We start from the raw sequence: 27944 nt of genomic DNA, 5'->3' as shown, positions 1-27944 counted from the left end.
GCTCTGACGGGCTTATCCAGCACTGCCCAGCGTGTTCGCTGTTTGACACTCTCGCCTCCGTTGGTACCAGCGTGGTCTTAGGTGGTGCACTGACATGGTGTTAAATCGCACAATGGGAAAGCGATTCCTTTAAAAAAATTTGTTCTTGCCTGGGCACTGTAGCCCACGCTTGTAATCCCAGCTCTTTGGGAGGCTGAGGCGGGAGGATTGCTTGAGGCCAGGAATTGGAGGCTGCAGTGCTCTGAATCCTGTTACTTCAAGAAGAAAGTCACAGCTCGGTGCTGGAACCCCGCCCCAACATTTGACAGTCTCCACTGTGAACAAACAGGGCTGGTCTTGGAGAGTCTTCACCAGGCCACTGTAGCTAGCCAGGTCAGGATGACACTAATCTGTTTTTTTTATAGCTTTTGTTTTTATCTTTTCCTTTTCTTTGTAGCAGGTGGTACTTGCTTCAAGTTATTGTCATGATGTGGAGTTTTTTTTTCTTTCTTTCTTTTGAGACAGGCTAGAGTGCAGTGACATGATCTCTGCTCACTGCAGCCTCAACCTCCCAGGCTCAAGCGATCCTCCTACCTTAGCCTCCCGGGTAGCTGGGACAACAGATGCATGCCACCACATCTGGCTAATTTTTGTATTTTTTGTAGAGATAGGGTTTCACCATGGTGACCAGGCTGGTCTCAAACTACTGGGCTCAAGTGATCCACCCATCTCAGCCTCCCAAAGTGTTGGGATTACAGGCATGAGCCATTGTGCCCAGCTGAATTTCGTTTCATTAATTTTTTTTTTTTAAATTTTAGAGATGGAGTCTCAGTTTGTTGTCCATGCTGGAATGCAGATCATGGCTCACTGCAGCCTTGATCTCTTGGGCTCAACTGATTTTCCTGACTCAGCCTCCTGAGTAGCTAGGGACATATCTAGGTAAATAGGAAAAAGGAAGGATGCAGGACAAATTGTATATATATGTGCATGTATATGGAGGAAAGAATGCTGGCGTTTCTCAGTAGTTTAAAAGATAATAAATAAGACTACCTTAGGAAGAATGTAAAGAAATAATTAAGGCAGGTGTAAATAAAATGTCATGGGAGCCAGCCAGAGGAAGCAGCCTCTTTTTTGGTAGAAGTGAATGGGATGGGGGTGTCTCAGGGGACAAGAGGCGCATGAGACCCAGACCTTGAAGAACGAATGAGGAGGCCGGGCGTGGTGGCTCATGCCTGTAATCCTAGGACTTTGGGAGGCCAAGGCGGGTGGACTACCTGAAATCAGGAATTTGAGACCAGCCTGGCCAACATGGTGAAACCCCGTCTCTACTAAAATACAAAAATTAGCTGGGCGTGGTGGTGGGCACCTGTAATCCCAGCTACTTGGGAGGCTGGGGCAGGAGAATCACTTGAACACAGGAGGCAGAGGATGCAGTGAGCTGAGATCATGCCACTGCACTCCAACCTGGGCAACAAGAGTGAAACTTCATCAAAAAAAAAAAAAAAAAAAAAAAGAATAAGTGCTTCATACTTAGCAGGTCACTGAAGGGAAGGGCGTCCCAGATTGAGAATCCCTCGGTGAGCAAAGGAAGATCTATAAAGATGCCAGGGGCAGACCCCAGTGGGGCCTTCTATACAGGTCACAAACACTTATGGGGCTTTCATTGGAGGCTCAGATAAACCCACAGATAAGAAATAAACAAGATAAGTTCATCTCCTGGTAAGTGCTAGGAAGGAAACAGAATGAGACAGGGTAGAAAGCAGCGTTGTGTGTCTACTTTTGAGAGCTGGGTCAGGAAAGGCCTCTCCAGGGAGTGTCATTTAAGCAGGCCCTGGCAAAGATGTGGGGGAACGTGGGGGCAGGTAGAAGACACAGCAAGTGCAAAGGCCCCAGGAAGGTTGAGCTTGGAATGCAATGCTCATTGCTGCACCGCATGGCTCTTGACACATAGTAGGTGCTCAAGAAATATTCGTAGAAGGAATGAAAAGAGGAAGAGAGAGAGGGAAAAAAAGAAGGTAAGTTTCTCAAGCAAAGTCCTCTGAATGTATCCTTTTCTCTTTGTTCTGTAGTTTCTAAACAATTCTCAGCTCAAGGGAAGCAGAAAACCATCTCCTATGGGAACAGCTCTCATCTCTTCAATGCCTTCTCACTGCCCTAGCATTCCCACCCTGCCCTCATCCCGGCCAAGCCTTCCTTTCTTTGCAAAGATAGATTCTGGTTGCCACCTGGCCAATCTTGCCCTCTTTAAAGAGTGTAATTTGGCTGAGTGTGGTGGCTCACACCTCTAATCCCAGTACTTTGGGAGGCTGAGGTGGCCGGATCACCTGAGGTGAGGAGTTCGAGACCAGCCTGGCCAACATGGCAAAACCCCGTCTCTACTAAAATTACAAAAAATTAGCTACATGTGGTAGCTCATGCCTGTAATCCCAGCTACTCAGGAGGCTGAGGCACAAGAATCGTTTGAACCTGGGAGGTGGAGGTTGCAGTGAGCCGAGATCATGCTACTGCACTCCAGCCTGGGCGACACAGTGAGACTCTGTCTCAAAAAAAAAAAAAAAAAAAAGAGTGTGATTCATTTTTCTGGGAGAGAATGAGCAAAGGTGGAAGAAAGAGAATGTTCTAGCTGCCTTTAACCCAGGCTTAAAGGTTCCAGAGTGCCAGTGGATTCATCACTCGTGGAGAGGTGGAGACAAATCACCCACTAAAATGGAGATATTAACAACACTGTCAGCGGAAACAGTCGAAGCCCCTGGTCCTGTGGCCGTATTTTACACCGCTCAGATGGCCGGTGGCCTGGGCTAATGACTTCCATTTGTCAGGCTGAGAGAGCTGCTGGTGGACACTGTTTCTCACTAACGTTCTGGGGCTTCTGCCTCAGACACTGGGACTTTTATGGGAGTTGTGTGTGTGGTGGGTGTGTACCTAGTCTTCTTTGGCTGACTCTACTCTTGCCTGACTAGCTCAGGGGTGAAAACCAACTGTGTTTGAAACTCGTAAGTCCGTCTCCTCCCTGCCAGGCGTTTGGAGCATGACACAGGTAGGTTTGCATGTGCTAGATGTGTGACCCTAGGCAAATTAATTAACCTTTCTGAGTCTGTCATCTATAAAATGGGATGTGGCTGGGCACATGCCTCTAATCCCAGCTTTCTGGGAGGCCAAGGTGGGCAGATTGTTTGAGTTTACGAGTTTGAGGCCAGCCCAGGCAACATGGCAAAACCCCATCTCTACAAAAAAAAAAAAACAAAAAATTAACCAGGTATGGTGGTGCCTGTCCATAGTCCCAGCTACTTAGAGGCGGAGGTGGGAAGATCGCTTGAGTCCAGTAGGTAGAGGCTGCAGTAAGCTGAGATTGTGCCACTGCACTCCAGCCTGGGTGCCAGAGTGAGACCCTATCTCTAAAAAAAAAAAAAAAAAAAAAGAGGGATGCAATGATACCCACTTTGTAGGAGTTTTTGGAGGATTGAATACAATGATGATGTTAGCAATAAAGTTACGGTGGTGAAGGGCATGGGGTTAGGTCAGCACCTCAAGATGCCAGCGACAGCCTGGCCACACACCAGTGCGACTGACCCTGGCAGCTGCCCCTCAATATCACTTCTCCCCTTCTCTCTCAGAAGCAGCTCCCATTTCTTAGCGGGGCTCATGGCGGCAGATAATAGAGACTACATCTCCCAGGAAAGGGGAGGAGCCTTCCAGGTGGAGGGAACAGTGCCTGCAAAGCCTTCCAAGCTCCTCTCTCCCGGGGCCCTCTCCCAGGACCCTAGGGCTTCCCTCTTCTGGGTTTCATCTGCTGAGACCCTGAACATTTTTGCATTTCCTTGGGATTTGCTGCCAGGCAGAGATGGGGGAAACCAGGTCCCCCTAATTAAGCTCTGTGACATTAACAATCCACTTCCCAGGCCTCCGGGTTGGGGGTGGCAGCCTCTCTGGGGCGCTGTTGACAGATCCAGACCCAGGACTTTGGCAGCTGTTTCTTTTCCAAGAACAGAGATGTGGCCACCAGAACCCCCTGCCCTCTCCTCACGGGCCCGAGATCACAAATGCAGGATTTTCTTTTTCATTAGCTTAATGCTGTCTTTATTAACTGGGAAGGGTTGCTGGAACATATGATCAGTTAGTATTAAATAAAACACATGCACGTGCACTGGCCCCCCACCAGCCTGCCCCGCCGGAGCGTCTCTAGGCTCCCGAACAGTTGTCCCAGAAACAATCCAGGGCTACCAGGGGCAGCAGCCAGAGGCAGAGAGGGGGATTTGTAGAAGGAAATTACTCAGGATGCTTCTGCAATTTGCAAATGGAATGGACTGGCAAGCAAGGAGCCTGGGAAGGAGGACCCAGCCAGCCACGGGGAGTGGAGGAAATCATGGAAGGAGCCCTTGAAGACCACGAGGGGTGCTCGAAAGAGCAGGAAAACGCAGTCTGAGAGGTGGAAGAAGTACCTTTTTCGCTCCTTGCTCCTCTTCCACACCATCACCAATCACCACGTAGACAGCTTTTCTGCCGAATCTCTGCATTATCCTCTCGAAGCAGCTTTCCTTCCCTGCACGCACACAGGAAGGAAAGAAAAAATGCTCTGTGAGGACCCCGGATTGCAGCCAATACCCGCTCATTAACAGCTCGGTGCCTGCAGCTGTGCTCCCAAAGGCCCGGTATTCATCATTTCGTTCTTGAGCAAACTTCTGAGGTGAGCACTGTTACCATCCCCACATGAAGGATGATGACAGCCGGAAACACAGCGAGGGTCAGTAGCTTGCCCAGGGCAACACAGCAGGAGGAGGCAGCGCAGGGGTTAGAGCAGGCTCCCAAGTCTCCGCAGCTGTCCGATGTAGAAGTGGCAATGGATGCACAACCATTTGAATGCACTTGATGCCACTGCGCTGGACACTTTTGTTTTGTTTTGAGACACAGTCTTGCTCTGTCACCCAGGCTGGAGTGCAGTGGTGCCATCTCGGCTCACTGAAACCTCCACTTTCTGGGTTCAAGCCATTCTCCTGCCTCAGCCTCCTGAGTAATTGGGACTGTAGGCACGCATCACCACACCTGGCTAATTTTTGTATTTTTTAGTAGAGACGGGGTTTCACCATGTTGGCCAGGCTGGTCTTGAACTCCTGGCCTCAAGTGATCTGCTCACCTCAGTGTCTCAAAGTACTGGGATTACAGGAGTGAGCCACTGCACCCAGCCATCTTAACCTTTTTTTTTTTTTTTTTTTTTTTTTTTGAGACGGAGTCTCGCTCTTGTTGCCCAGGCTGGAGTGCAATGGCCTGGTCTCGGCTCACTGCAACCTCTGCCTCCTGGGTTCAAGCGACTCTCCTACCTCAGCCTTCCAAGTACCTGGGATTACAGGTACCCGCCACCATGCCCTGCTAATTTTTTTATTTTTAGTAGAGATGAGTTTTCACTGTGTCGGTCAGGCTGGTCTTGAACTGCCTGACTTCAGGCAGTCCACCTGCCTCGGCCTCCCAAAGTGCTGGGATTACAGGCGTGAGCCACCGCGCCTGGCCCATCTTAACCATTTTTAAGCGTATAGTGCATGGCCAGGTGTGGTGGTTCATGCCTGTAATCCCAGCATTTTGGGAGGCTGAGGCAGATGGATCACCTGAGGTCAGGAGTTCAAGACTAGCCTGGCCAACATGGTGAAACCCCGTCTCTACTAAAAATACAAAATTAGCTGGGTGTAGTGGTGCACGCCTGTAGTCTTTGCTACTCAGGAGGCTGAGGCAGGAGAACCGCCTGAACCCAGGAGGTGGAGGTTGTAGTGAGCCGAGATTGCACCATTGCCCTCCAGCCTGGGCAACAAGAGCGAAACTCCATCTTAAAAAAAAGAAAAAAGGTTAAGATGGTGAAAATTTTACATTATTTAATTTTACCACAATTAAAAATAAAAATATTATTTAAAAAAGAGATTCAAAATAAACCTGCAAAGGTACTTGAGGTATGCAGGAAAAATGGCAAAAATGAAAAGACAGGATCTTGTTGAAAAATCTTCAACAACCATTTTGGCCCTTACTACTATAATTTTAAAATCAAAAGGCACTTTCATATAATGTTTGGACGTAGAACTTCAGTAAAACCAAAACTGCTCCAAGAAAATGCTGCCAAAGTACTATAAATTATTTATTTTTTTTATTTTTTGCTCTAGAGAAAAAACAGTGGAAAAGGTTTCTAATTAAAAATATTTTGGCATGGTGGCTCATGCCTGTAGTCCCGGTACTTTGGGGGCTGAGGTGGGAGGATTGCTTGAGGCTGGGAGTTTGAGGCTGTAGTGAGCTATGATCTCGCCACTGCATTCCAGACTGAGTGACAGTATGAATCACTCAGCTATGGACTACATTTCCCAGCTTCCCTGGCAGCTACCTGTGGCCACGTGACTAAGCTGGGGCTAACAGGAAGTGAGTAGAATGTAATGTACATAGCCTTCTGAGCTTGGCCTTCAAATACCAGACCTGCTAGAATGAGGATGGGCTAGGATTCTGATTTGACCCCATACATGAGAATAAAACCAAAAGAAATGGTGGAAAAATAAAACGGGAGAGACCTGGGTTTCTGGATGTCTTTGAGGACAGGGTCACCCCACCAGCCTGGATCACTCACCTCTGTCTGTTCTACTAGGGAGAAATCAGCTTTGACTCTTTTGCAAGCCCTTGCATTTGGGGTGTGTTTGTTACAGCAGCTTTGCCTGTATCTGAACTCATACAGACACTTTGGAAAACTGTGGTCCTAACCAATTTCTTTAGAAGCAGAGGTTAAGGCATGTGGTCTGTGGGGGCTGTTTTGGGAATCTGAGTCATGGCCATAGGCACACTCCATCCATTTCTGTAGTGTCATGTTCCTTAAACACCCCATTCCCAGGATGGAAAGCTAACCCCACCCTCCAACCCTGTATCCCCGCCGAGGTGTGGCTTCTCCCTACCTGTCTTGGTTGCACTGTAGATGTTCTCAATAGGAAACACAGACCCCAGGCCATATAGCAGGACTTTGGCCAGGGCAGGAATTAGTTGAGTGGTGGTGACCAGCACATTGACACAGTTGGGCCTAAGGACAAAGGAGATTGTGGATCAGAACTCAGAGGGACCACAAGGCCAGGCCTCCTCTTGCTGCATGAGCCTGCAGTTGGCGGGAAATCTGGTAGGCTTGGAGGCTATGGCTGTCATCTTCAGGTATGTTAGGGCCCAAGGATTCTCAGGCTGTTCCTCTCTTTTAAGCCTGAAGCTGCCTGACATAGTGAAATGTAGTATGGGGGGAATACTTTTCTTATATAAAAAGCAAATGTTTATTGCAAGGGCCATACACTTAAATAGTTGCGGGTAATGTAAATGAGCGATATGGAACAAGTGTAGGACAAGAGGGAGAGGTGGGGAATGGAGTAAGCTGGAGCCTGCATGCCAGTTCTCATCTTTTGGGAGAATCCAGAAACCTGGAAACCTGTTGGGCCCTGAAAAGTCTCTGCCGCTATTAGCTCAGCTATGCTCCAAGGTATCCACTGAGCCTTGTGCACTTAAGCTTTATTAAATATTTGGGCCGGGAGTGGTGGCTAGCACCTGCAATCCCAGCACTTTGGGAGGCCGAGGCGGATGGATCACCTGAGGTCAGGAGTTCGAGACAAGCCTGGCCAACATGGTGAAACCCCATCTCTACTAAAAATACAAAAATTAGCTAGGTGTGGTGGTGCACACCTGCAATCCCAGCTGCTCAGGAGGCTGAGGCCGGAGAATTGCTTGAACCTGGGAGGGAGAGGTTGTGGTGAGCCGAGATCACGCTACTGCACTCCAGCCTGGGCGACAGAGTGAGACTCCATCTCAAAAAAAATATATATTTGGAAAGTGTACAAGTGAGAGTTTGAGGAGTCCAATTCTCCCAAGTGTGGACATGCAGAAGCCACCACTGTCTACTGCGAGAAAGTTCAGTGGCACAGAGGAAAATGAGGGCTGCCACTTGCCGGGAGTTGATGAGGTTTAGTGCCTTCAGGGAGTGGGTCAGCCAGAGGTCTGTGAGAGCTTCCAGCTCAGCTCGGAGCTGTAGCCAGGTCTCCCTTTTGGGAGCGCCTATCAACCCTGTGGACAAAGGAAATAAAGATGTAGTCATCGTATTAGAAAGATCTGGGGGATGAAGGTAGGGAACAGGAATCTAGCTACTGTACCCTGAGGGTTAAAAACAGATGACAATCCAAAGTAAACTTCAATCCAGTGGCTTCTCTCAATCTTATCCTGAGATCAACAGATTGATAGATTAATCCATCCACTGACTGATTCACCCATCCACCCATCCATCCATCCATCCATTCATCCATCCATCCATCCACTCACCTATCCACCCATCTATCTACCTACCCACCTATCCACCCATCCATCCACCCAATATCCATCTATCCACCCATCCATCCATCTACCCAATATCCATCCATCCATCCACCCCCCCACCTATCCACCCATCCATCCACCCAATATCCATCCATCCACCCACCCATCCATCCACCCAATATCCAACCATCCATCCATCCATCCATCCACCCACCCATCAATCTACCCACACACCCACCCACCCATCAGTCTACCCACCCACCCAACCACCCACACACCCATCCACCCGTCTACCCACCCATCTATCCACCCAACCACCCATCTACCCCATATCCATCCATCCATGCATCCAACAAAAAATTCAGGAGTACCTTCTAGGTACTTGATATTGTAATAGGCACTGAATGTACAGATATGAACAAAAATATGCAGATTATAGAGCTTATATTGTTATGGTGGAGACAGGGAATTAATAATAACATAAAAAATGATGAACATTTTTGAGTGCTTATGTGCAGGGCTCTGCTTTTAACATGATTTATTTCATTCTCGCAATGACCATAGAGGTGGACACCATTTTTATTTCTATATTTTTAGGTAAAGAAACAGGCTTTGTGATGTTGACTGACTTGCTCACCATAGGGAGAAAATAATAGACACCTATCCACCCATCCATCTACCTACCCACATATCTACCCATCCATCCACCCAATATCCATCCATCCACCCAATATCCATCCATCCACCCACCCACCCATCCACCCATCTACCCACCCACCCATCCACCCATCCACCTATCTACCCCCACATCCATCCATCCATGCATCCAACAAAAAATTCAGGAGTGCCTTCTAGGTGCTTGATATTGTAATAGGCACTGAATGTACAGATATGAACAAAAATGGACACAGGTCCGGCACCCAGGCAGCTGGCTTCCAGAGCCACCCTGGGTATTTCTCAACTTGCCATTCTCTCAGCCTTCAGTAGCTTTAAGATAAAGTTCAAAACCCCCAGCAGCATGATCCTGTCCCTACTGAGTTTCATCTCCTGCCGCTGTTTTTCCATTCCAGCCTGGAGGCCTCTTGTTTGTTCCCTGAAACACCAAGTGGACTCCTGCCCCAGGACCTTTGCACACCTCATTTCAGAACATGGACCACTCTTTTATCTCATCTTCTGCTTTTGCCTGGCTAAATCCTTCACACTCTGCATTTGGGCCTTGTCTTTTTTTTTTTTTTTTTTTGAGACAAGGTCTTGCTCTGTCACCCAGGCTGGAGTGCAGTGGTGTGATCAAGGCTCACTGCAGCCTCAGTCTCCCAGGCTCAAGCAATCGTGCAATCCTCCCACCTTAGCCTCCTGAGTAGCTGGAACTACAGATGCCTGCCACCATGTCCGGCTAAATTTTGTATTTTTCATAGAGGTGGGGTCTTGCTATGTTGCCCAAACTGGTCTTGAACTCCTGGCCTCAAGCAATCCTGCCTTGGCCTCCCAAAGTGCTGGAATTACAGGTGTGAACCTCTGCATCCTGCCTTACGGCCTCATCTTAAATGTCATTTGTTCTGGAAGGTCTAACCTGATCTCTCCAGGCTGGGTCAGGTCCCTTTAGTTTATATTCTCCCAACACACTGTAGCTCTTCTTCACAGCACTTCTCACAACTCTAATTTTAAGTTATCTGTGTGACGATGTGTTTGGCATCTGCCTTGGCCATTAGGCTATTCACTCTAGGGCAGAGGGCAGGGACCGAGTCGGTCTTGTTCGCCATCATAGCAGCAGTTTCTGTAGCAGGGGCTGGCCTGTGCTTGATGCTCAATCAGTATTTGTTGAAGGAAGAATGAATGAATTAGGACAAAATGCTGCCTGTGCTATGAAGACATCGTCTTCTCTACATAGAAGACCCCCGTGTCCAAACTGGGCCTTATGTCATCTGGACACCGCCAGCTCTCTCATCCTGTCCTGGACCACGTGCCCCCTCACTCCAGCTATTCAGCTATGCTGGCCTTCTTTATCTTTCTGAAAAGTGTCAAACTCTTTTTGTCTCAAAGACTTTTCATTTGCTGTTTGTGGTAGACACTTAGTTGCCATCCACTATCCATTTTTTTCACTTGTAATTAGTAAAAATATAAATACAAAAGGATCTTCTCATTAGTAATAAGAATTCTGATTTTGGCTGGGTGAGGTGGCCCACGCCTGTAACCCCAGCACTTTGGGAGGCTGAGGTGGGAGGATCGCTTGAGCCAGGGGTTTGAGACCAGCCTGGGCAAGACAGGAAGGCCCCGTCTTTACAAAAAATTTAAAAATTAGCCAGGCATGGTGGCATGTGCCTGTGGTCCCAGCTATTCTGGAGGCTGAGGTGGGAGGATCACTTGAGCCTAGGAGGTCGAGGGTGCAGTGAGCCGAGATCATGCCACTGCACTCCAGCCTGAGAAACAGAGTGAGACCCAGTCTCAATAAATAAATAAATAAATAAATACAAAGATAGAAGGGGCCAGGCAGGGTGGCTCATGCCTGTAATCCCAGCACTTTTGGAGGCCGAGGCGGGCAGATCATCTGAGGTCAGGAGTTCGAGATCAGCCTGGCCAACGTGGTGAAATCCAGTCTCTATCTCTACTAAAAATACAAAAATTAGCCGGGTGTGGTGGCAGGCGCCTGTATTCCCAGCTACTTGGGAGGCTGAGGCAGGAGAATTGCTTGAACTCGGGAGGCGGAGGTTGCAGTGAGCCGAGATTGTGCCACTATACTCCAGCCTAGGTGACAGAGTAAGACTCTCTCTCAAAAAAAAAAAAAGAATTTAAGTGATTTGCTCACTTGTTGATGGTCTGTTTCCTCCACTCACTGAATATAAAGTCTTTGAAAACAGGGACCTTGTTTCTTTTGTTCACTGCTGAATCCACAACCTAGGCCTTTGACGATGGACACATGGAAGAATGAATGAATGAATGAATCTTCTTACTGCTACATGTCCCATCTTCTCATTAGTCTATCAACTCTAGGAGAACACATGGCCTCTGGTTTTCCTCTCTCTCTGCACCTTCCCCACAGACCCTTAGCTGGAACCCTCAGTAACAATATAAACTCATAAGGCTCAGAACTTTTCAGTTGACAAAGGGCTTCCCAACGTGCTGTCTTGTGTAGCTGGTTGCCCAACCACCCCTACTTTGCTCCACGCTGGGAAGTGTGCTTCAAGCTGTTTCCTCGGCGTTTTCCTCCAGGCTTGGCCTCCTTCCCACCTTCCCCAGATAACAAAAGTGCCACTTAATGAGAGCTTATGTGTGTCAGATGCCGTTCTGAGCACCTTTCCTGTGTGAATTCACAACATCCTGGCATGAATCCTTGTGTATATTGTGTATATTGCAGACACTATTAGCCACCTACCAATGATGCTGGGCAGCATCACTGGCCCCATTTTGCAAACGAGGAGGAAACTGAGGCACAGGGAGGTCAAATAACCTGCTCAGAGCTACATGGGAAGTGGTAGATGGAAGAATGACATCAGGTTAAGGCCCCTGATTTCAACCCCTTCCTCCTAGATGGTGATTTATTAAGCATTTTCTCTATTCTGTATTTTGCAGATGGCTTTCTTCCGAGTGTACCTTCTAAAACACTTGGAATCATGGGGATCTGTGGTGATCCCTGGGCTGGAAGCCACAGCCATGCACCTGGCTAGTTCTGTGATGCAGGAACAGCTGGGTTGGGGAAGGAGACCGGCATGCCGCTGGCTGTGGGCTCCTCACTGGCTGACGCCTTGGGTGCTCTCCCCTCAGCTATGGGTGAGCAGAGCAGCCTGACAAAGCCCTGGAATTTCCTGGGCCTTAACCTGGATGGGGAACAGATGCTCTCTGGTGGCCAACCCCATCCCTGTCTCACCTGAGTCAGCCCTCCTGCTCCCCTCCTCCTTCCGTGCAGGGCTGGGTACAAAGGCTGGGACCTGACCAGAGCTTGCTGCTTCACTCCTGCAATCAACACACTCACATCTGAGAGGCCACCAAGTGTGGCCCTGAAGGGCAGAGGTGGTGCAGTCATCCAGCCTGGGACTCCACTGTGGCCCTTCTGCCTGGGCTGTGTGACGCTGGGCAGGTTACTTAACCTCCGTAATCTCAGTTTCTGCTTTCAAGCAACACCGTTGATAAAAACATTTATCTTACAGGCATGCTGTGAAGAGTAAAGGAGCTAGTCCATGAAAACGGTGGCAAAACTGGCAGAGCGAGTGCTCCTTAAACATTAGCTACTGCCAGGACCGCGCTTAGCACGTGGGCTGCATTAGCACCGCAGCCACGAACACGACGAGAAGTCTGTCCCAAAGAACGGATGGGAAAGCTCCAGGGACAGTAGAAGACGCAGGGGAACCCGAGGCTCCCAAGCAAAACTGAGAGCAACTCGTGACAAATGCCACCTTTATTGAGTTCCCGCTGTGTACCAGGCATGGAGTCATGCCTTTTGTATGCATTAACAATAAATCTCTCAATAATCCAGGGAAGCAGAAGTATTTGTATTCTCCCTTTCATAGATTTAAAGACTGAGGCTCATTAAGATGACCGTATGTATGTTGCCTAAGGCCACATAGCTAGAAAGTTGTAGAGCTGCGACTGGAAGTGTGTTCTGTCCAGTTTGAGAACCGGGACTCTATTCTTTCTAGGAATGGAGGGAGGGGGCCCTAGAAGTTTTTGGGGCCAATATGTATATTGCAGACACTATTAGCCACCTACTCAAACCCTGCCCTTATGGGCCAGTGGTTGGTTCCAGGCACTGTGGCAACCAGGAAGACTCCCAGATGTCTCCTGGGGAGGGCGCAGTACCACCCCCAGTTAAAAACCTCTGTTCTAGAGAACTCCAGAATTCTCTAGGCTACGGCTGAGCCAGCCTCGCCTTCAGTGCCTTCAGACTTCTTGTTTGGGGCAATGAGCAAATGTTCCTAGTACCTGAAGCCAGGGGGCGGGTCTCTCCTTGGCTGCACTTAGAATTCCCCAGGGATCTTTATGACTCCTGATGTCCAGGCTGCAGTGATACCAAGACCACCAGCAACTGAAACTCCCTGGGTGGTTCCAATGAGAGCCACCTGTGAGAACCAGTGACTTCTAGGGCTTCTTCAACTTTAATGCCTCCACAGTCACCTGGCGGGCTTGTTAAAAATGCAGATTCTGGGCCAGGCAGGTGGTGCATGCCTCTAATCCCAGCTACTTGGGAGGCTGAGGTGGGAAGATCACTTGAGGCCAGAAGTAGTTTGAGACCGGCCTGGGAAGCATAGCAAGACCTTGTCTCAAAAAAAAAAAAATTTTTTTTTAAGCAGATTCTGAGTCAGTTGCCCAGGATGAGGCCTGAGACCCTGCACCTTTTTTTTTTTTTTTTTTACGGGGTCTCACTTTGTCGCCCAGGCTGGGGTGCAGTGGTATAATCTTGGGTCACTGCAGACTCTGCCTGCTGGTGACCCTGCACTTCTAACCAGCTCTGGGGGATGCTGATGTGGTTGGTCTGCGGACAACAATCAGAGATGCAAAGACTCAAGGCACAGGTCCCCCCGATTCCAGAGGGATTCTGGGATTCCAGAATCCAAGGGGGGATTCCAGGGCTGTGAAAACACAGATTCTGGGCCCCAGCGCAGAGTTTCAGATTTGCTAGGCCTGAGGTAGGGCCAGAGAATCTGCATTTTCAACACATCCCCAGGTGATGCTGTCGCTGCTACTTGGAGGACCATACTGTGAGAGCCTCTGGCTGTGGGTAAGAGAATTCCACCCCCACGTCCACCCCGCGCCATTTGTGGCCTGAAGGATCTTGGACCAGATGCAGCCTCCATCCCTCAGCTTTCCCACCCCCAAAGTGAAGGTGACAAAATCCCAGTGCTCTATTCCGAAGGGTGTCGTCAGGGTTGCATTAAGTGGGCTGGTACTGAACTTGTGAACCTCTCTGCCTGGCGCCTGGCACAGCAGGGACACAGATTGACAGCATCCATCCCAATGAGCTTCCCTTCCTCGGAGGCCCGAGGCTTACGGTACTCACCACCAACGTTGTTCTTGTAGGTATTGTACATCTCCTTCACCCGCCGGTAGCGGAAGGCCAGCTTCCTCATCCAGTCCACGCCGCCGTGCACGCCAGAGCCCAGGCACAGGTTGGCTCCTGGGGCCGAACTGTGGAAGCCGTCAGCGGAGAAGTTGTATGTGCTGCGGAGAGAGGAGGGGAGGGACAGTGTTAGTGCAGGGGGGTGCAGGGCATCTTCCCTGGGAGACCACAGGCTCTGTGGGACCCACGGGTGGGCTTTTGGGTGTGCATGAGCCCCTCGAAATGCACAGGGTGCTGCGAGTGTGCATTTGGGGGGCAGCAGGACCACAGCTTTCATTAGCTTCCCCAAGAAAAGTGGTGTCTTTTGCTCTTACCTGATCCACATCCATTTGCCTTTCTTTTGTTTATTTTTTAATTTTTATTTTTTTGAGACAGGGTCTTGCGCTGTTGCCCAGGTTGGAGTGCAGTGGTGTCATCACAGCTCATGGCAGCCTCAACCTCCCAGCTCAAGGGATCCTTTTACCTCAGCCTTCCGAGGAGCTGGGCCCACAGGCTCCTCGTGTGTGCACCACCACACTTGGCTAACTTATTTTTATTTTTTGGAGAGATGGAGTCTCTCTATGTTGCCTGGGCTGGTCTTGAACTCCTGGGCTCAAGGGATCCTCCTACCTTGGCTTCCCAAAGTGCTGGGATTATAGGCATGCACCACCGTGCCTCGTCCCTTATTTTGACTTTTTATTTTTTTATTTTTTTAATTTTTTTAAATTTATTTTGAGATGGAGTCTTGCTCTGTTGCCCAGGCTGGAGTGCAAAGGCATGATCTCGGCTCACTGCAACCTCTGCCTCCCAGGTTCAAGTGATTCTCCTGCCTCAGCCTCCCCCTCCCAAGTAGCTGGGATTACAGGTGCCCTCCACCACACCCAGGTAATTTTTTGTATTTTTAGTAGAGACAGGGTTTCACCATGTTGGCCAGGCTGGTCTTGCACTCCAGACCTCAAGTGATCCACCCGCCTTGGGCTCCCAAAGTGCTGGGATTACAGGCGTGAGCCACTGTGCCCGGCCATAAATTTATTCTTGAAAAAGTGAACACTCACCATTAACTCAGATGCTACCATGGGGAGATGTCTAGATGTTAGGAGATGGAGGCCCTTGGGGAGGGCAGGAACCAGTGTCCATGATGGACAGAGGATCTGTTAAGAGCTTGGGTCCCAGAGCCAGGCTGCCTGGATTTGAATCCTGCCTTCCCTGCTGACCAGCCATGTGAGTTTGGGCCAATTGCTCAATCTCTCTATGCCTCACATTCCCCAGCTGAAAAATGAGGATGAGGATAAAAGCATCTCTCTCTCCTAGGGTTACTGTGGATATGCAATGAGTTATCCCATGCAATGCATTTAGAATAGAACATGGCACAAAACGAGGCATCTCTGAAGGTTGGTTCTTACTGCTAACTGAAAAAAACAAAACAAAACAAAACAAAAAAACAAACAAGAGGCATTTCATGTTTGGGACCTAGCATATAGTAGGTACTCCATAAATATTTCTTGAATGAATAAGTGGAGAATTTGGTCTCTAAGGAAGAAAACACCCTTGGGCTGAGAATTCTCAAAGTGAGGTACCAAACAGCTCAGCATGAGACAGGGTTCAGAGGACTGTTGCTCTCAATTCCAAGCCAGCTAGCTACAGGGGAAACTATAGAAACAGAACGGTGCTGCTCACTGCCTTGAAAGGAAGAGTGCTTCCCAACGATGACTTCATGGAAAGGACCAATTAACCTTGATCTGGGGTTTATTTATTCCATCAGGTGAGAAGTCCTGGTGGGGCTGGAGCTTTGCTCCTTGCCAGTCCTGATTGCAGAAGGGATTTTCCGAATGGCTGATTAAAATGAAGCAGGCATCTGCCGGCTGATCACTTCCGATCATGCCGGGCTTTGAAAAGACTTGCAGGGCTCAGGAACAGAAATTTTGATTTTTGTTTTTGCAGTAAGTTGGGAGAGACACCTTGGAAGCAGCTACTAAATAAAGTTACAATGACTGATCCCATAACCAAAACATTAGTTGGTCTAATAATATATCTGATGAGCCTAAAGCCGTTGAATTGTGGTAATTTTGGATGAGCACAGATTAAGTATGGTTCCATTTTTACAAAGTTTTCCCAGGGGCAGGCTTGGAACATTCCAGCCCACATTCCTCTGGAAGCTGTCTCTCTTTTTTTTTTTTTTTTGAGACGGAGTCTCGCTCTGTACCCCAGGCTGGAGTGCAGTGGCACGATCTCGGCTTGCTGCAACCTCCGCCTCCTGGGTTCAAGCAATTCTCCTGCCTCAGCCTCCCAAGTAGCTGGGATTACAGGTGCCTGCCACCACGCCCGGCTAATTTTTGTATTTTTAGTAGAGATGGGGTTTCACTGTGTTGGCCAGGCTGGTCTCGAACTCCTGACCTCAGGTGATCCTTGCGCCTTGGCCTCCCAAAGTGCTGGGATTACAGGCGTGAGCCACCACACCCGGCCTGAAGGTATCTCATATTAAGCAATGGGTTACCTGATTCCTGGAAGCCATGTCCTGGGAGTGTTTTCCCCTAGAAACCAGACACACCACTTATTCATTTGAGAAGTGTTTCTTAAGTATTGGCTGTATCAATTGTTATATTAAAAATATATGCATGCTGGTCGGGTGCGGTGGCTCACGCCTGTAACCCCAGCACTCTGGGAGGCTGAGGTGGGTAGATCACTTGAGGTTAGGAGTTTGAGACCAGCCTGGCCAACATGGTGAAACCCCGCCTCTACTAAAAATACAAAAAAATTAGCTGGGTGTGGTGGTGCACGACTGTAATCCCAGCTACTCAGGAGGCTGAGGCAGGAGAATTGCTTGAGCCTGGGAGGTGGAGGTTGCAGTGAGCTGAGATCACACCACTGCACTCCAGCCTGGGTGACAAGAGTGAAAGTCAGCCTCAAAAAAAAGAAAAAAAAAATATATATGTATGCTAATGAATACAACCAACTATTTGGAGGCAGCTGCCTCCTTACGAAGACTGCTGGAGGAGGAGAAGCACATGAAACTCTGAGCTTGACTACTGAGAAAAAATTGGTTATAACATCTCCGGACCCTTGATGGGAGGAGAGAAGCTGAAAGAAAGGGTATTTTCAACATTTTGAGCAGATCTTTGAAGAATATATACTCAACTCTTAATGGTGGTGATTTTGGGAGGTGAGGTCAGGTTAAGTGTTTGAATTTTTTCTGTTATGCATGCATTACTTCAGTAAGCAGGAAAAAAATAGCAATAAATGAGCAGAGTTTAGTGATTTGAGGTGATGAGCAAGAGACTGTAGGGTTGAGGGGTGAGGTTGTGATTTTTTAAACAAATTTTTACTCATTTATTTATTATAGTAGAGATGGGGGTCTCACTATGTTGCTCAGGCTGGTTTTGAACTCCTGAGCTCAAGTGATCCTCCTGCTAAGACCTCCCAAAGTGCTGGGATTACAAGTATGAGCCACCACACCCGGCTAGTTGTGATTTTTGAGTTTGAGATGCCAAAGTCCCAGTTCTGGCTGGAGGCAGGCACACCTTGTCCTTATAAGCAGCCCTCCTCTCCCACCCCACTTCCTAGTAGAAGGATAACTTCATAATCAATCAATCAATCAATCAATGGGCATTTTTGACTCCCCAAATTCCCACCTTAAATCTTGGCCATTGTCATCTGATGAGACGTCATCAACGTGGATCTGGTCACAATCCTATGGAAAATTTGACAGAGAGAGAGAGAGAACATGCCTGGTTAATCTGATGTAGCCTTCAAGGGTTGGCCTCATAAGCTGAGGGCTGGGATGAGCACTGCACTGGGAGTCATCAGGCTCGGGTTCTAGTCTGGATTTGGACACTCAAGGTTAGAGGTCCTTGGGTTCAATCTCATCCTCTTTGTCTGTTTGGTTTCCTTATAAATGAGCAGGTTGACTGCAAGGAAAGTGACCATACAGATACTCTCCAAACAGAGAGAGTTTTGCATTAAAGGGGGATGGTATTATACTAGGGGGATAGGTTCAAACTAGGACTCCCCTAGGTCCCCAGCTTCCCAAGTATGGCCAGACATTTGGTCACCCTGGCCATATGGTGGACACCTCTGCCTCGCTAAAGGTGTTCCCCCTGCTTGAAATGCTCTCCTGCCTACATCTGCTTAGTAAACCCTGTGCTCTTCAAGTATTGGCTCCTGGAGGGACACCTGCTGTGCCTCATGATCTGTGATCATCATTTACTGAGCGCTTACTATGTGCCAGGCACTATCCCCAGGGCTTGCCATTGAACAAACTCCAATGCCATGCTGTTTCCCACTCAGTTTCCTTGGGGAAACACCTCTCTCTGTGGGACAAGACCATGGGGTGGAGGCTGGGCATGGTGGCTCATGCCTGTAATCCTAGCACTGTGGGAGACTGAGGCGGGTGGATTGTTTGAGGTCAGGAGTTTGAGACCAGCCTGGCCAACATGATGAAACCCTGTCTCTACTAAAATACACAAATTAGCTGGGCGTGGTGGCAGCTGCCTGTAATCCCAGCTAGTCGGGAGGCTGAGGCAGGAGAACTGCTTGAACCCAGCAAGTGGAGGTTGTAGTGAGCCGAGATCGCGCCACTGTGCTCCAGCCTGGATGACAGAGCAAGACTCTGTCTCAAAAAAAACAAAAAAAACAAAAAAACAAAAGACTACGGGGTGGGGACAATGAAAACCAATCAGAGGGACCCAAGGTCCCCCTGGCCACAGTGATTGCTTCAAGGATGAACATGTGGTCTAAGGTGGGCCAATGGGAACCAGCCCGGGGACGTTGGCTGGCACTTTTGGAAGAGGTGCTGTCTCTTCCCTGGGGCTGTTGAATGGTGGATTAAGCCGGGAGCTGCTGAGGAAAGCAGGGCTGCGAGCTGGAGAGGGGGATGCCATGAGCATGCGATCTGATCCCCTGGATCCAGTCAGGACTGAAGCTGAGCCATCCCTGACTGTGCTGGGCCGAATAACGAACCCCCAAAGATGCGCACATTCTTATCTCGGAACCTGCAAATCTATTACTTTAAATGGCAATCAGGACTTTAGTTCAGTTAGAGATCTTGAGGTGGGAAGTTTTTCTTTGGCTGTCGGGGTGGGCCCTAAATGGAATCACATGGGTCCCTGTAAGAGAGAGAGTGATCTGATGACAGAAAGGAGAGGGTGACTGGAGTCATGTGCTTTGAAGATGGAAGAAGAGACCACAGTCAACATACACAAGTGGCCACTGGAAGAAAAACTAAAACAAACAAAAAACCAAAGGGCCAGGTGTGGTGGCTTACACCTGTAATCTCAGCATTTTGGGAGGCTGAGGCGGGTGGATCACTTGAGGCCAGGAGTTCGAGACCAGCCTGACCAACATGGAGAAACCCCACCTCTACTAAAAATACAAAAAATTAGCTGGGCATGGTGGTGCACATCTGTGGTCCCAGCTACTTGGGAGGCTGAGGCACGAGAATAGCTTGAACCTGGGAGGCAGGAGGCTGCAGTGAGCTGAGATCATACCACTGCACTCCAGCCTGGGCGACAGAGCGAGACTCTGTCTCAAAAAAAAAAAAAAAGTAAAAAATCCGATTCTCCTCTCAGAGCCTGACCTCCAGAACTGTAAGAGGACACGTGTGTGTTGTTTGAAGCCAGTAACTGGGGGAAATTTGTTACAGCAGCCCTGGCGAACAAATACACCCACTTTTCAGATTAAGTGAGTGGAGCTGGGTTTCTGGCACTTTGCAGCCAAGAGTCATAAGGGATGCCATGTCCCATGTGGAGCCTACACGATGCACACCTGCCAACTCCGCCTGTGTCATGAAATGCCCTCGTGACACGCTGATGGGGCAAACATATCATGAGTGCACTTCATGATGCTGGCGGAGTGACATGATGATATGTTGATGGGGCAAAAAATGTGCGGGGGTGCCAGCCCCTGTGGTACTGGTTCAGGGTGCAGGCTCTGGAATCTGACCGCCTGGGCCTGGATCCTGGATCCAACCGCTTCCCAGTGTGTGACCTTGAGCGAGGGGCATGACCCTCGTGAACCCCAGAGGCCTGACTGATAAATGGACCTCATAACTGAACCCACCTCCAGATGAGGTGAGGAGAAGCGAGATGCTGCATGAGAGCACTGAGAACAGTGTTGGGTGCACAGTGGCTGCTGCATACATGTTAGTTTCTACCACTGTGTTAAGATCTTACACATTTTCCCACAGTTTAGTTGCAAGGTGATTTCTGGAGGCAGCTGCCTCCTTACAAAGGCTGCTGGAGGAGGAGAAGCACGTGGGACTCTGAGCTTGACTACTGAGAAAAAATTGGTTGTAACATCTCTGGAACCTTGATGGGAGTAGAGAAATTGGAAGAAAGGGTATTTGCAACATTTTGAACAGATCTCTTTTTAGAAAATTGGACAAGCAAAAAGCTTTTTTTTTTTTTTTTTTTTTTTTTTTTTTAGACAGTCTTGCTCTGTCACCCAAGCTGGAGTACAGTGGCACAATCTCAGCTCACTGCCACCACCTCCCAGGTTTAGGTGATTCTCAAGCCTCAGCCTCTCGAGTAGTTGGGACTACAGGTGTGTGCCACCATGCCTAGCTAATTTTTGTATTTTGAGTAGAGATGAGGTTTTGCTATGTTGGCCAGGCTGGTCTCAAACTCCTGGCCTCAAGAGATCCTCTAGTCTTGGCCTCCCGAAGTGCTAAGATTGCAGGCATGAGCCACTGTGCCTGGCCAAAAGGCTTGAATTTATCTTTGAGAATATAAGCTTTGCAGGGGGATGGTGGGAAGCCCCTGCCTCATTCATTTTTTTTCTTTTTTTAAAAAAATAGAGATAGGGTCTCAATATGTTGCCCAGGCTGGTCTTGAACTTCTGGGCTCAAGTGATCCTCCCGCTGTGGCCTCCCAAAGTGGTAGAATTACAGGCCTCCTCATTAATTTTTAAAAGATACATAAGGTAGTCTTGTTGTTATGGTGATGTTTAGGGAGGCAAGAGAGGGGTCAGTGGCATCTGGGGCAGCCTGGGTTGCCTTGTGGGGAGCTGGGCTGGAGTCTGAGAGAGGGGTTGGCAAGAGGGTAGTGTGGCTGCTGGTCCCTCTCCAGCCCCTTGAATGGGCCTCAGATTAGAAAGGGTTTTGATGAAAGGTGAAGCTTGTTTCCAGAGTCCTTGACACACATGGGCCCAGGCACAGCAACTTTGTGGCAGGTGACAAAGTGCGACTGCCATTCTCGCCTCTGCATAGGACCTTGCACCTCTGTGACCCACGGGCAGCACCCTGGGTTTGGACAGTGGTGTGCTCTTAAGGCCTGGAGACAAACGGCAGCAGGGAAGTCCCCCCAGGTGGCTTCCTAGGGGTCAGCTCTGGGCAAATGGGAGTAAGCAGATGGCCAAGAACACAGTGGATGCTAAAGGGTGACCCTGAATGAGAAACTCACTGGGAAGTGGGGGACTGGAAGGACACTGAGTGACCACTCTTGAGCCAGCAGACATCTGGTTACACCTAAGCTTTTACTGCTCAGTATTTCGAATTTCCTTTCTTTCCATTTACCCAGGACTCTGATTAATGCTTGGTGGTCTCAGGTATAATCTACCCCATCTCCCCAAGAAGGAGTGATCTTTTTTGCAGTAGTCAAGCACGATGATACCCTCTACATTGAAAGAATCTAGAGCCATGTTGTCTAATATGGTAGCAATTAGTTGCCTGTGGCTATTTATAGTTATATTGAAATTCAGTAAAGTCAAATAACATTAAAGGTTCAGTTCTTTAGTCCTACTTCAAGTGCTCAAGAGCTACATGTAGCCAGTGGTTATTGTAGTGAACGCTGCAGATATTTTATCATCGCAGAAATCTCTATTGGACAGCGCTGCTCTAGAGGGGTGAGGGAGTCAGGCCGGCAGCTTGTCTACTGTGTTGATAAGTTCAGTTACGGAAGAGCCTGCAAACTGGCCTGGAGACATATCTACTTAGCTCATCGCATGCTTAAATTTTTTTGAAGCAATGGGCAATATGTAAACTTGGGGGATATCCTCTCTCTTCTCTCTCTGCCTCCTCTTCCCTTTCTCTTCTTGTTCTTGTTCTCTCTCCAGATTTTCAGCTACCTCCTTCAGCCAGGGCATCCATTTACAGTTTCCCACCATCTCTACGGGGCTTGCTTCAGTTTACGTTACCTGGATCCTTGACCCCCCCTAGGCATGTGAGTCTGAGACCTCTGAGCCATGGCCATATAAATGGATGGCCTAGAATGTGCAATCCTGACATGTTAAGGAAAATGGGATTTAAATGGCAACCGCTGACTTTACAGACCCAGGTGCAGAGGAAACAGCAGATAGCCCCCAGCTCACTGCTTTGCCTGAAACTGGAAAAACACCCCCTCCGCCCCCTAGGCCTTTCCTCAAGCTCTGGAGCCACTCCTGGGGTCACCTGGGCTCAGGCCTCTGGGCAGGGTTCCATGCGCTTTCCTTGATGTCAGGGGAAAGGCATTTGGGGAGGCTCTGTTTTTCTCATTTGTAAGGGGATTGTTGGGGGTGCTAAAGTGTGACAACAGTAGCGATCACATTTCGGTCTTAATAAAATACCGTGACGCTCAGCTAGACGCTACCTCATACTCCACCAGCTGACCTGGATCAAGTTACCCCTTGAGCCAGCTCGGAGGGGAGCTGGACTGCGCAGATGCCACGAGGATGGGGGAGCCTCCGGGGAAGAGAATCCCATGACCCTCAGTGCTGCCATCCCTCTCCTAGGTACGAGGGTGAGGGGACTGTAAGTCAGAGGGGAGACTTGTCCACATGAACTGCAGGGTGCTTCTGGTCTCTTCCAGGTCAAAGTGTGAGTATCTTGGGGTGGGTGCTGAATGGGATCTGCTGGCAGAGACGGTGGAAGGGTTCCCGTGGCCTTGACACAGGTGAAGTGCAGTGGGGCTGAGGACCGGGACCTGGTGCAATCCCCGTCTTGAGGGATTTTTACTTTCTGACCCAGAGTAACACCTGCAAAGAGCCTTGTGTAAAAATGTCCATCATCCTGGTGAGAAACTGGAAAACACCTAAAGTTCCCTTGATGAGGTCGTAGCTAAATAAAATGTGGTATATCCATTCAGTGGAATCCTACCCAGCAGTGCAGAAAAAGGAGGTGGATTTTTTTTTTTTTTTTTTTTTTTTTGAGACAGAGTTTTGCTCTTGTTGCCCAGGCTGGAGTGTAATGGTGCAATCTCGGCTCACTGCAACCTCTTCCTCCCAGGTTCAAGCAATTCTCCTGCCTCAGCCTTCTGAGTAGCTGGGATTACAGGCATGCACCACCATGCCTGGCTAATTTTGTATTTTTAGTAGAGATGGGGTTTCTCCATCTTGGTCAGGCTGGTCTTGAACTCCCGACCTCAGATGACCCCCCTGCCTTGGACTCCCAAAGTGTGGGGATTACAGGCGTGAGCCACGTCCCAAGCCAAGGAGGTGAATTTTTATGCTAGCACATGGAAATGGTTCCAAGACATCTTAGAGTGTGAAAAACGCAGGTTAAAGAATCATACATCCGGCTGGGCACGGTGGCTTACATCTGTAATCCCAGCACTTTGGGAGGCCAAGGGGGGCAGATAACTTGAGGTCAGGAGTTGGAGACCAGCCTGGCCAACATCGTGAAACCCTGTCTCTATTAAAAATACAAAAAGTTAGCCGGGCATGGTGGCATACACCTGTAATCCCAGCTACTTGGGAGGCTGAGAAAGGAGGATCGCTTGAACCCAGGAGGTGGAGGTTACAGTGAGCTGAGATGGCGCCACTGCACTCCAGCCTGGGTGACAGAGCAAGACTCTGTTTAAAAAAAAAAAAAAAAAGAGTGATACACCCAGTATGATGCCATGTATATATTTATAAAATCTCATTAAAATATGAGATTTTTATATGGATATATTGTACATAACTGGAAAAAGAAAGATCTGGAAGCCCACACATCTGGCTGGAAGCAGCAGTTTCATATGGGGAGTCACTGGGATTGGGCTGGTGATCAAAGAAGGTTTTAGCTTATTGAAATACTTTCATTAAAAAAAATGAGGTCCAGGTGTGGTGGCTCACACCTATAATCCTAACACTTTGGGAGGCCGAGGAGGGTGGATCTCCTGAGCCCAAGAGTTTGAGACCAGCCTGGACAACATGGCGAGACTCTGTTTCTACCAAAAATACAAAAATTAGCCAGGCGTAGTGACATGTACCTACAGTTGTAGCTACTTGGGAGGCTGAGGTGGGAGGATCACCTAAGCCTGGGGAGGTCGAGGCTGGAGTGAGTTATGATCGCACCACTGTACTTCAGCCTGGGTGACAGGGCGAGACTGTGTCTCAAAAAAGAAAAAAAAAAGAGGATAATGTGTGTATGTATTGCTTTTGAAAAAAATTAATTACAAATATCTCAGTGAGATAGAGACAAAAATCTCTATCATTGGACAGAAACTAGTATTGGACTAGGGATAGAAACTAGTATTTATTAAAAGCTTTCAATGTGCCAGGGACTATGGCCAGCACTTTCTATACATGTAGTGGGAAACTAGGAGAAAACGAGGCAGAGAGGAGCGTGGGAACATGCCTGCTATGGGTTGAACTGTGTCCCCTACAAGATGTTGAATGTGACCTTATTTGGAAATAGGGTCTTTGCAGATGATCACATTAAGATGAGGACCTTAGAGTGAGCCTTCATCCAATATGTCTGTGTCCTTATAAAGGGGGTATTTGGACACAGAGACAGACAGACGAAGAATGCCAGGTGATGACGAGGACAGAGACCGGGTGACATGTTCTCTACGAGTCAGAGGACATCCGAGACCACCAGGAGCTAGGAGAGAGGCAAGGAAAAGATTCTCCCTTGCAGCCCTCAGAAGGAACCAACCTTGATCTTGGACTTCTCATCTCATGAACTGTGGGACAGTAAGTTTCTCTTGTTTAAGGCACCCAGTCTGTGGGACTTTGTAATGGCAGCCCAAGCAAACTCAGATGTGCCCAAGGCGAGGGGAAGAGGAGCCAGCACCCGGACCCATCTCCTTTCAGAGCCTGTGCTCGAGAAGATCTGTCTATCCCAAGACTATAAAAACACCTACTATGGGCCCGGCACCGCATCAGACAATGATGGGTCAAGAGAGGGGAAGCTTCTTTCTTCTCCAAGAAAACATCCGGTTTTGGGGGATGGGGGGCTGGAGGCCCTGGGGACCCTGGGATGGGGAACCACGGTGGCTTCCGTGGAGGCTTCAGCAGGGGCAGCCGGGGCTGGGGTCATAGCCGCGGACAGGGCCCGGGCCAAGGCCGAGGAGCTCACAGAGGCAAGACCAAGGACAAGGAGTGGACGTCTATCCCCAAGCTGGGCCACCTGGTCAAGGACATGAAGATCAAGTTCCTGGAGGAGATCTATCTCTTCTTCCTGGCCATCAAAGAGTTTGAGATCATTGACTTTTTCCTGGGGGCTTCTCTCAAGGATGAGGTTTTGAAGATCATGCCAGTGCAAAAGCAGACCCACGCCAGCCAGCGCACCAGGCTCAAGGGATTTATTGCCATCGGTGACTATAATGGTATGTCGGTCTGGGTGTTAAGTGCTCCAAGGAGGTGGCCACTGCCACCCGCGGGGCCATCATCCTGGGCTAGCTCTCCATTGTCCCCATGTGCAGAGGCTACTGGGGGAGCAAGATCGGCAAGCCCCACACCGTCCCTTGTAAGGTGACAGGCCACTGCGGCTCTGTGCTGGTGCACTTCATCCCTGCACCCAGGTGCACTGGCATCGTCTCGGTCCCCATGCCCAAAAGCTGCTGCTGATGGCGGGTATCTATGACTGCTACGCCGCAGCTGCACTGCCACCCTGGGAAACTTCGCCAAGGCCACCTTTGATGCTATCTCTAAGACCTACAGCTACCCGACCCCCAACCTCTGGAAGGAGACTGTATTCACCAAGTCTCCCTAGAATTCAGGAATTCAGGTCAGGAATTCACTGACTACCTTGTCAAGACCCCATCAGAGTCTCTGTGCAGAGGACTCAGGCTCCAGCTGTGGCTACAACACAGGGTTTTTATACAAGAAAAATAAAGTGAATTAAGCTTGAAAAAAAAAAAAAAGAGAGGGGAGGCTTCAAGGATGAAATCTGGCTCTTGCCCTCACAGTGCCTATCATGTCACTGGAAAAGACAAGGCAAAGAGGCATGAAATACCAAATTGCTGATTCAAGATGCGTACACACTGATCACCTTCTATGTTCCCAACACTAGCCTAGGTACTGCATGTGTCTTGGAGTTATCCCCGTCTCCTCTCTCTGACATCCTGCCACCCATCCATCACCAAATCCTGTTGGCTTTCCCTTCGACATATACCCACAATCTGACCATTCTCACCTCCTCCACTGCCCGCACCGCCCCCCGCCCCACCGTGGTCCAAACCACCATCATCTCCCACCTAGATCAGAGGTTAGTAAGCTATAACCCAGGGGCCAAATCTGGCCTGTCGCCTGTTTGTGTAAATAAAGTTTTATTAGAACACATCTATGTTCATGCAATTACATCCGGTCTGCTGCAGCTTTTGTGCTACTGCAGGAGAACTGAGTAGCTGAGACAGGTCCAGTATGATGTGCAAAGCCAAAAATATTTACTATCTGGTCCTTTACAGAAGTTTGTTGACCCCTGGTGTAGGCTACTACAGTCACCTCCTCACTCTTCCTGCTCCTATCCTTATCTAGCCCCTATCCTCCCAGCCTAGTCTCCAGCCAGCAGCCAGAGGGATCCTGTTCAACCCTAAGTCGGATCACGTCCCGCTCCTGCTCAAATCCCCACAATGGATATCACCTCCCTCCAAATAAAAGCACAGTCCTCACAGTGGAACCTGGCTCCATGTGGTCTGCCCACCTTCGGGTTCATCACCTCCCTGACCTCATCTCCTACCCTCTCCTCACTACACTGCCCACACAGTGGCTTCCTGCAGCTCACTGCAGCCTCCGCCTCTCGGGTCAGTGATTCTCCTGCCTCAGCCTCCCAAGTAGCTGGGATTACAGGCATGCGCCACCATGCCTGGCTAATTTTTGTATTTTTAGTAGAGACAGGGTTTCACCATGTTGGCCAGACTGGTCTCGAACTCCTGACCACAAGTGATCCGCCCACCTTGGCCTCCCAAAGTGCTGGGATTCCAGGCATGAGCCACCGTGGCTGGCCTGGAATAGTTTTAGATTTACAGAAAAGTTGCAAAGATAGTACAGAGAGTTCCCATACACCCCACACCCACTTTCTCCTTTTGTTAACTTCTTACATTAGTATGCTGCATTTGTCAAAACTAATAAGCAGATAGTGCTGTGTTAACTACTGTCAATTACTTATTCAGATTTTTAAGGCTTTCCCTGTACTGTTCTTTGACTGTTCCAGGATCCAAGGTGGATATCACATGACACGTAGTTGTCCTGTCTCCTTAGGCTTCTCTGGTTTGTGACAGTTTCTCAGGCTTTCCTTGCTTTTGAGGACGGTGTGAAGGAGAACTGGTCAGGTATTTTGTAAAATGTTTGTCAACTGGGATTTTTCTGATGTTTTTCTCATGATTACACCGGGTTCCTGGGTTTTGGGAAGGTCACAGACGGGGAGTGCCATTCTCTTCATATCACATCAAGGGTAAATATTATCAACATGACTAATCACTGTTGATGTTGACCTTGATCACCTGGCTCAGGTGGTCTTCATCAGGGT

At 48.9% G+C, this 27944-nt stretch overlaps 1 protein-coding gene across 2 annotated transcripts in view; it reads right to left on the bottom strand.

Moving 5' to 3' along the window:
• The window catches only part of EYA2 (EYA transcriptional coactivator and phosphatase 2), a 293763-nt gene that overhangs the window by 1000 nt on the left and 264819 nt on the right, over positions 1 to 27944 (bottom strand). For both annotated transcript variants that reach the window (XM_003826012.3, XM_034947752.2), the window contains 5 exons: positions 17935 to 17993; positions 14267 to 14427; positions 7917 to 8031; positions 6891 to 7012; positions 4419 to 4519 (listed from right to left, as the gene is read on the bottom strand). In XM_003826012.3, coding sequence (XP_003826060.1) covers positions 4419 to 4519; positions 6891 to 7012; positions 7917 to 8031; positions 14267 to 14427; positions 17935 to 17993 — 558 coding nt within the window. The remainder of the gene's footprint in view (positions 1 to 4418; positions 4520 to 6890; positions 7013 to 7916; positions 8032 to 14266; positions 14428 to 17934; positions 17994 to 27944) is intronic.

Source organism: Pan paniscus, chromosome 21 (genome assembly GCF_029289425.2).
Source record: "Pan paniscus chromosome 21, NHGRI_mPanPan1-v2.0_pri, whole genome shotgun sequence".
In the NCBI taxonomy this organism is placed as follows: Eukaryota; Metazoa; Chordata; class Mammalia; order Primates; family Hominidae; genus Pan; species Pan paniscus.
The sequence above is the reverse complement of the archived record's forward strand: the minus strand, read 5'-3'. Positions and strand labels throughout refer to the sequence as shown.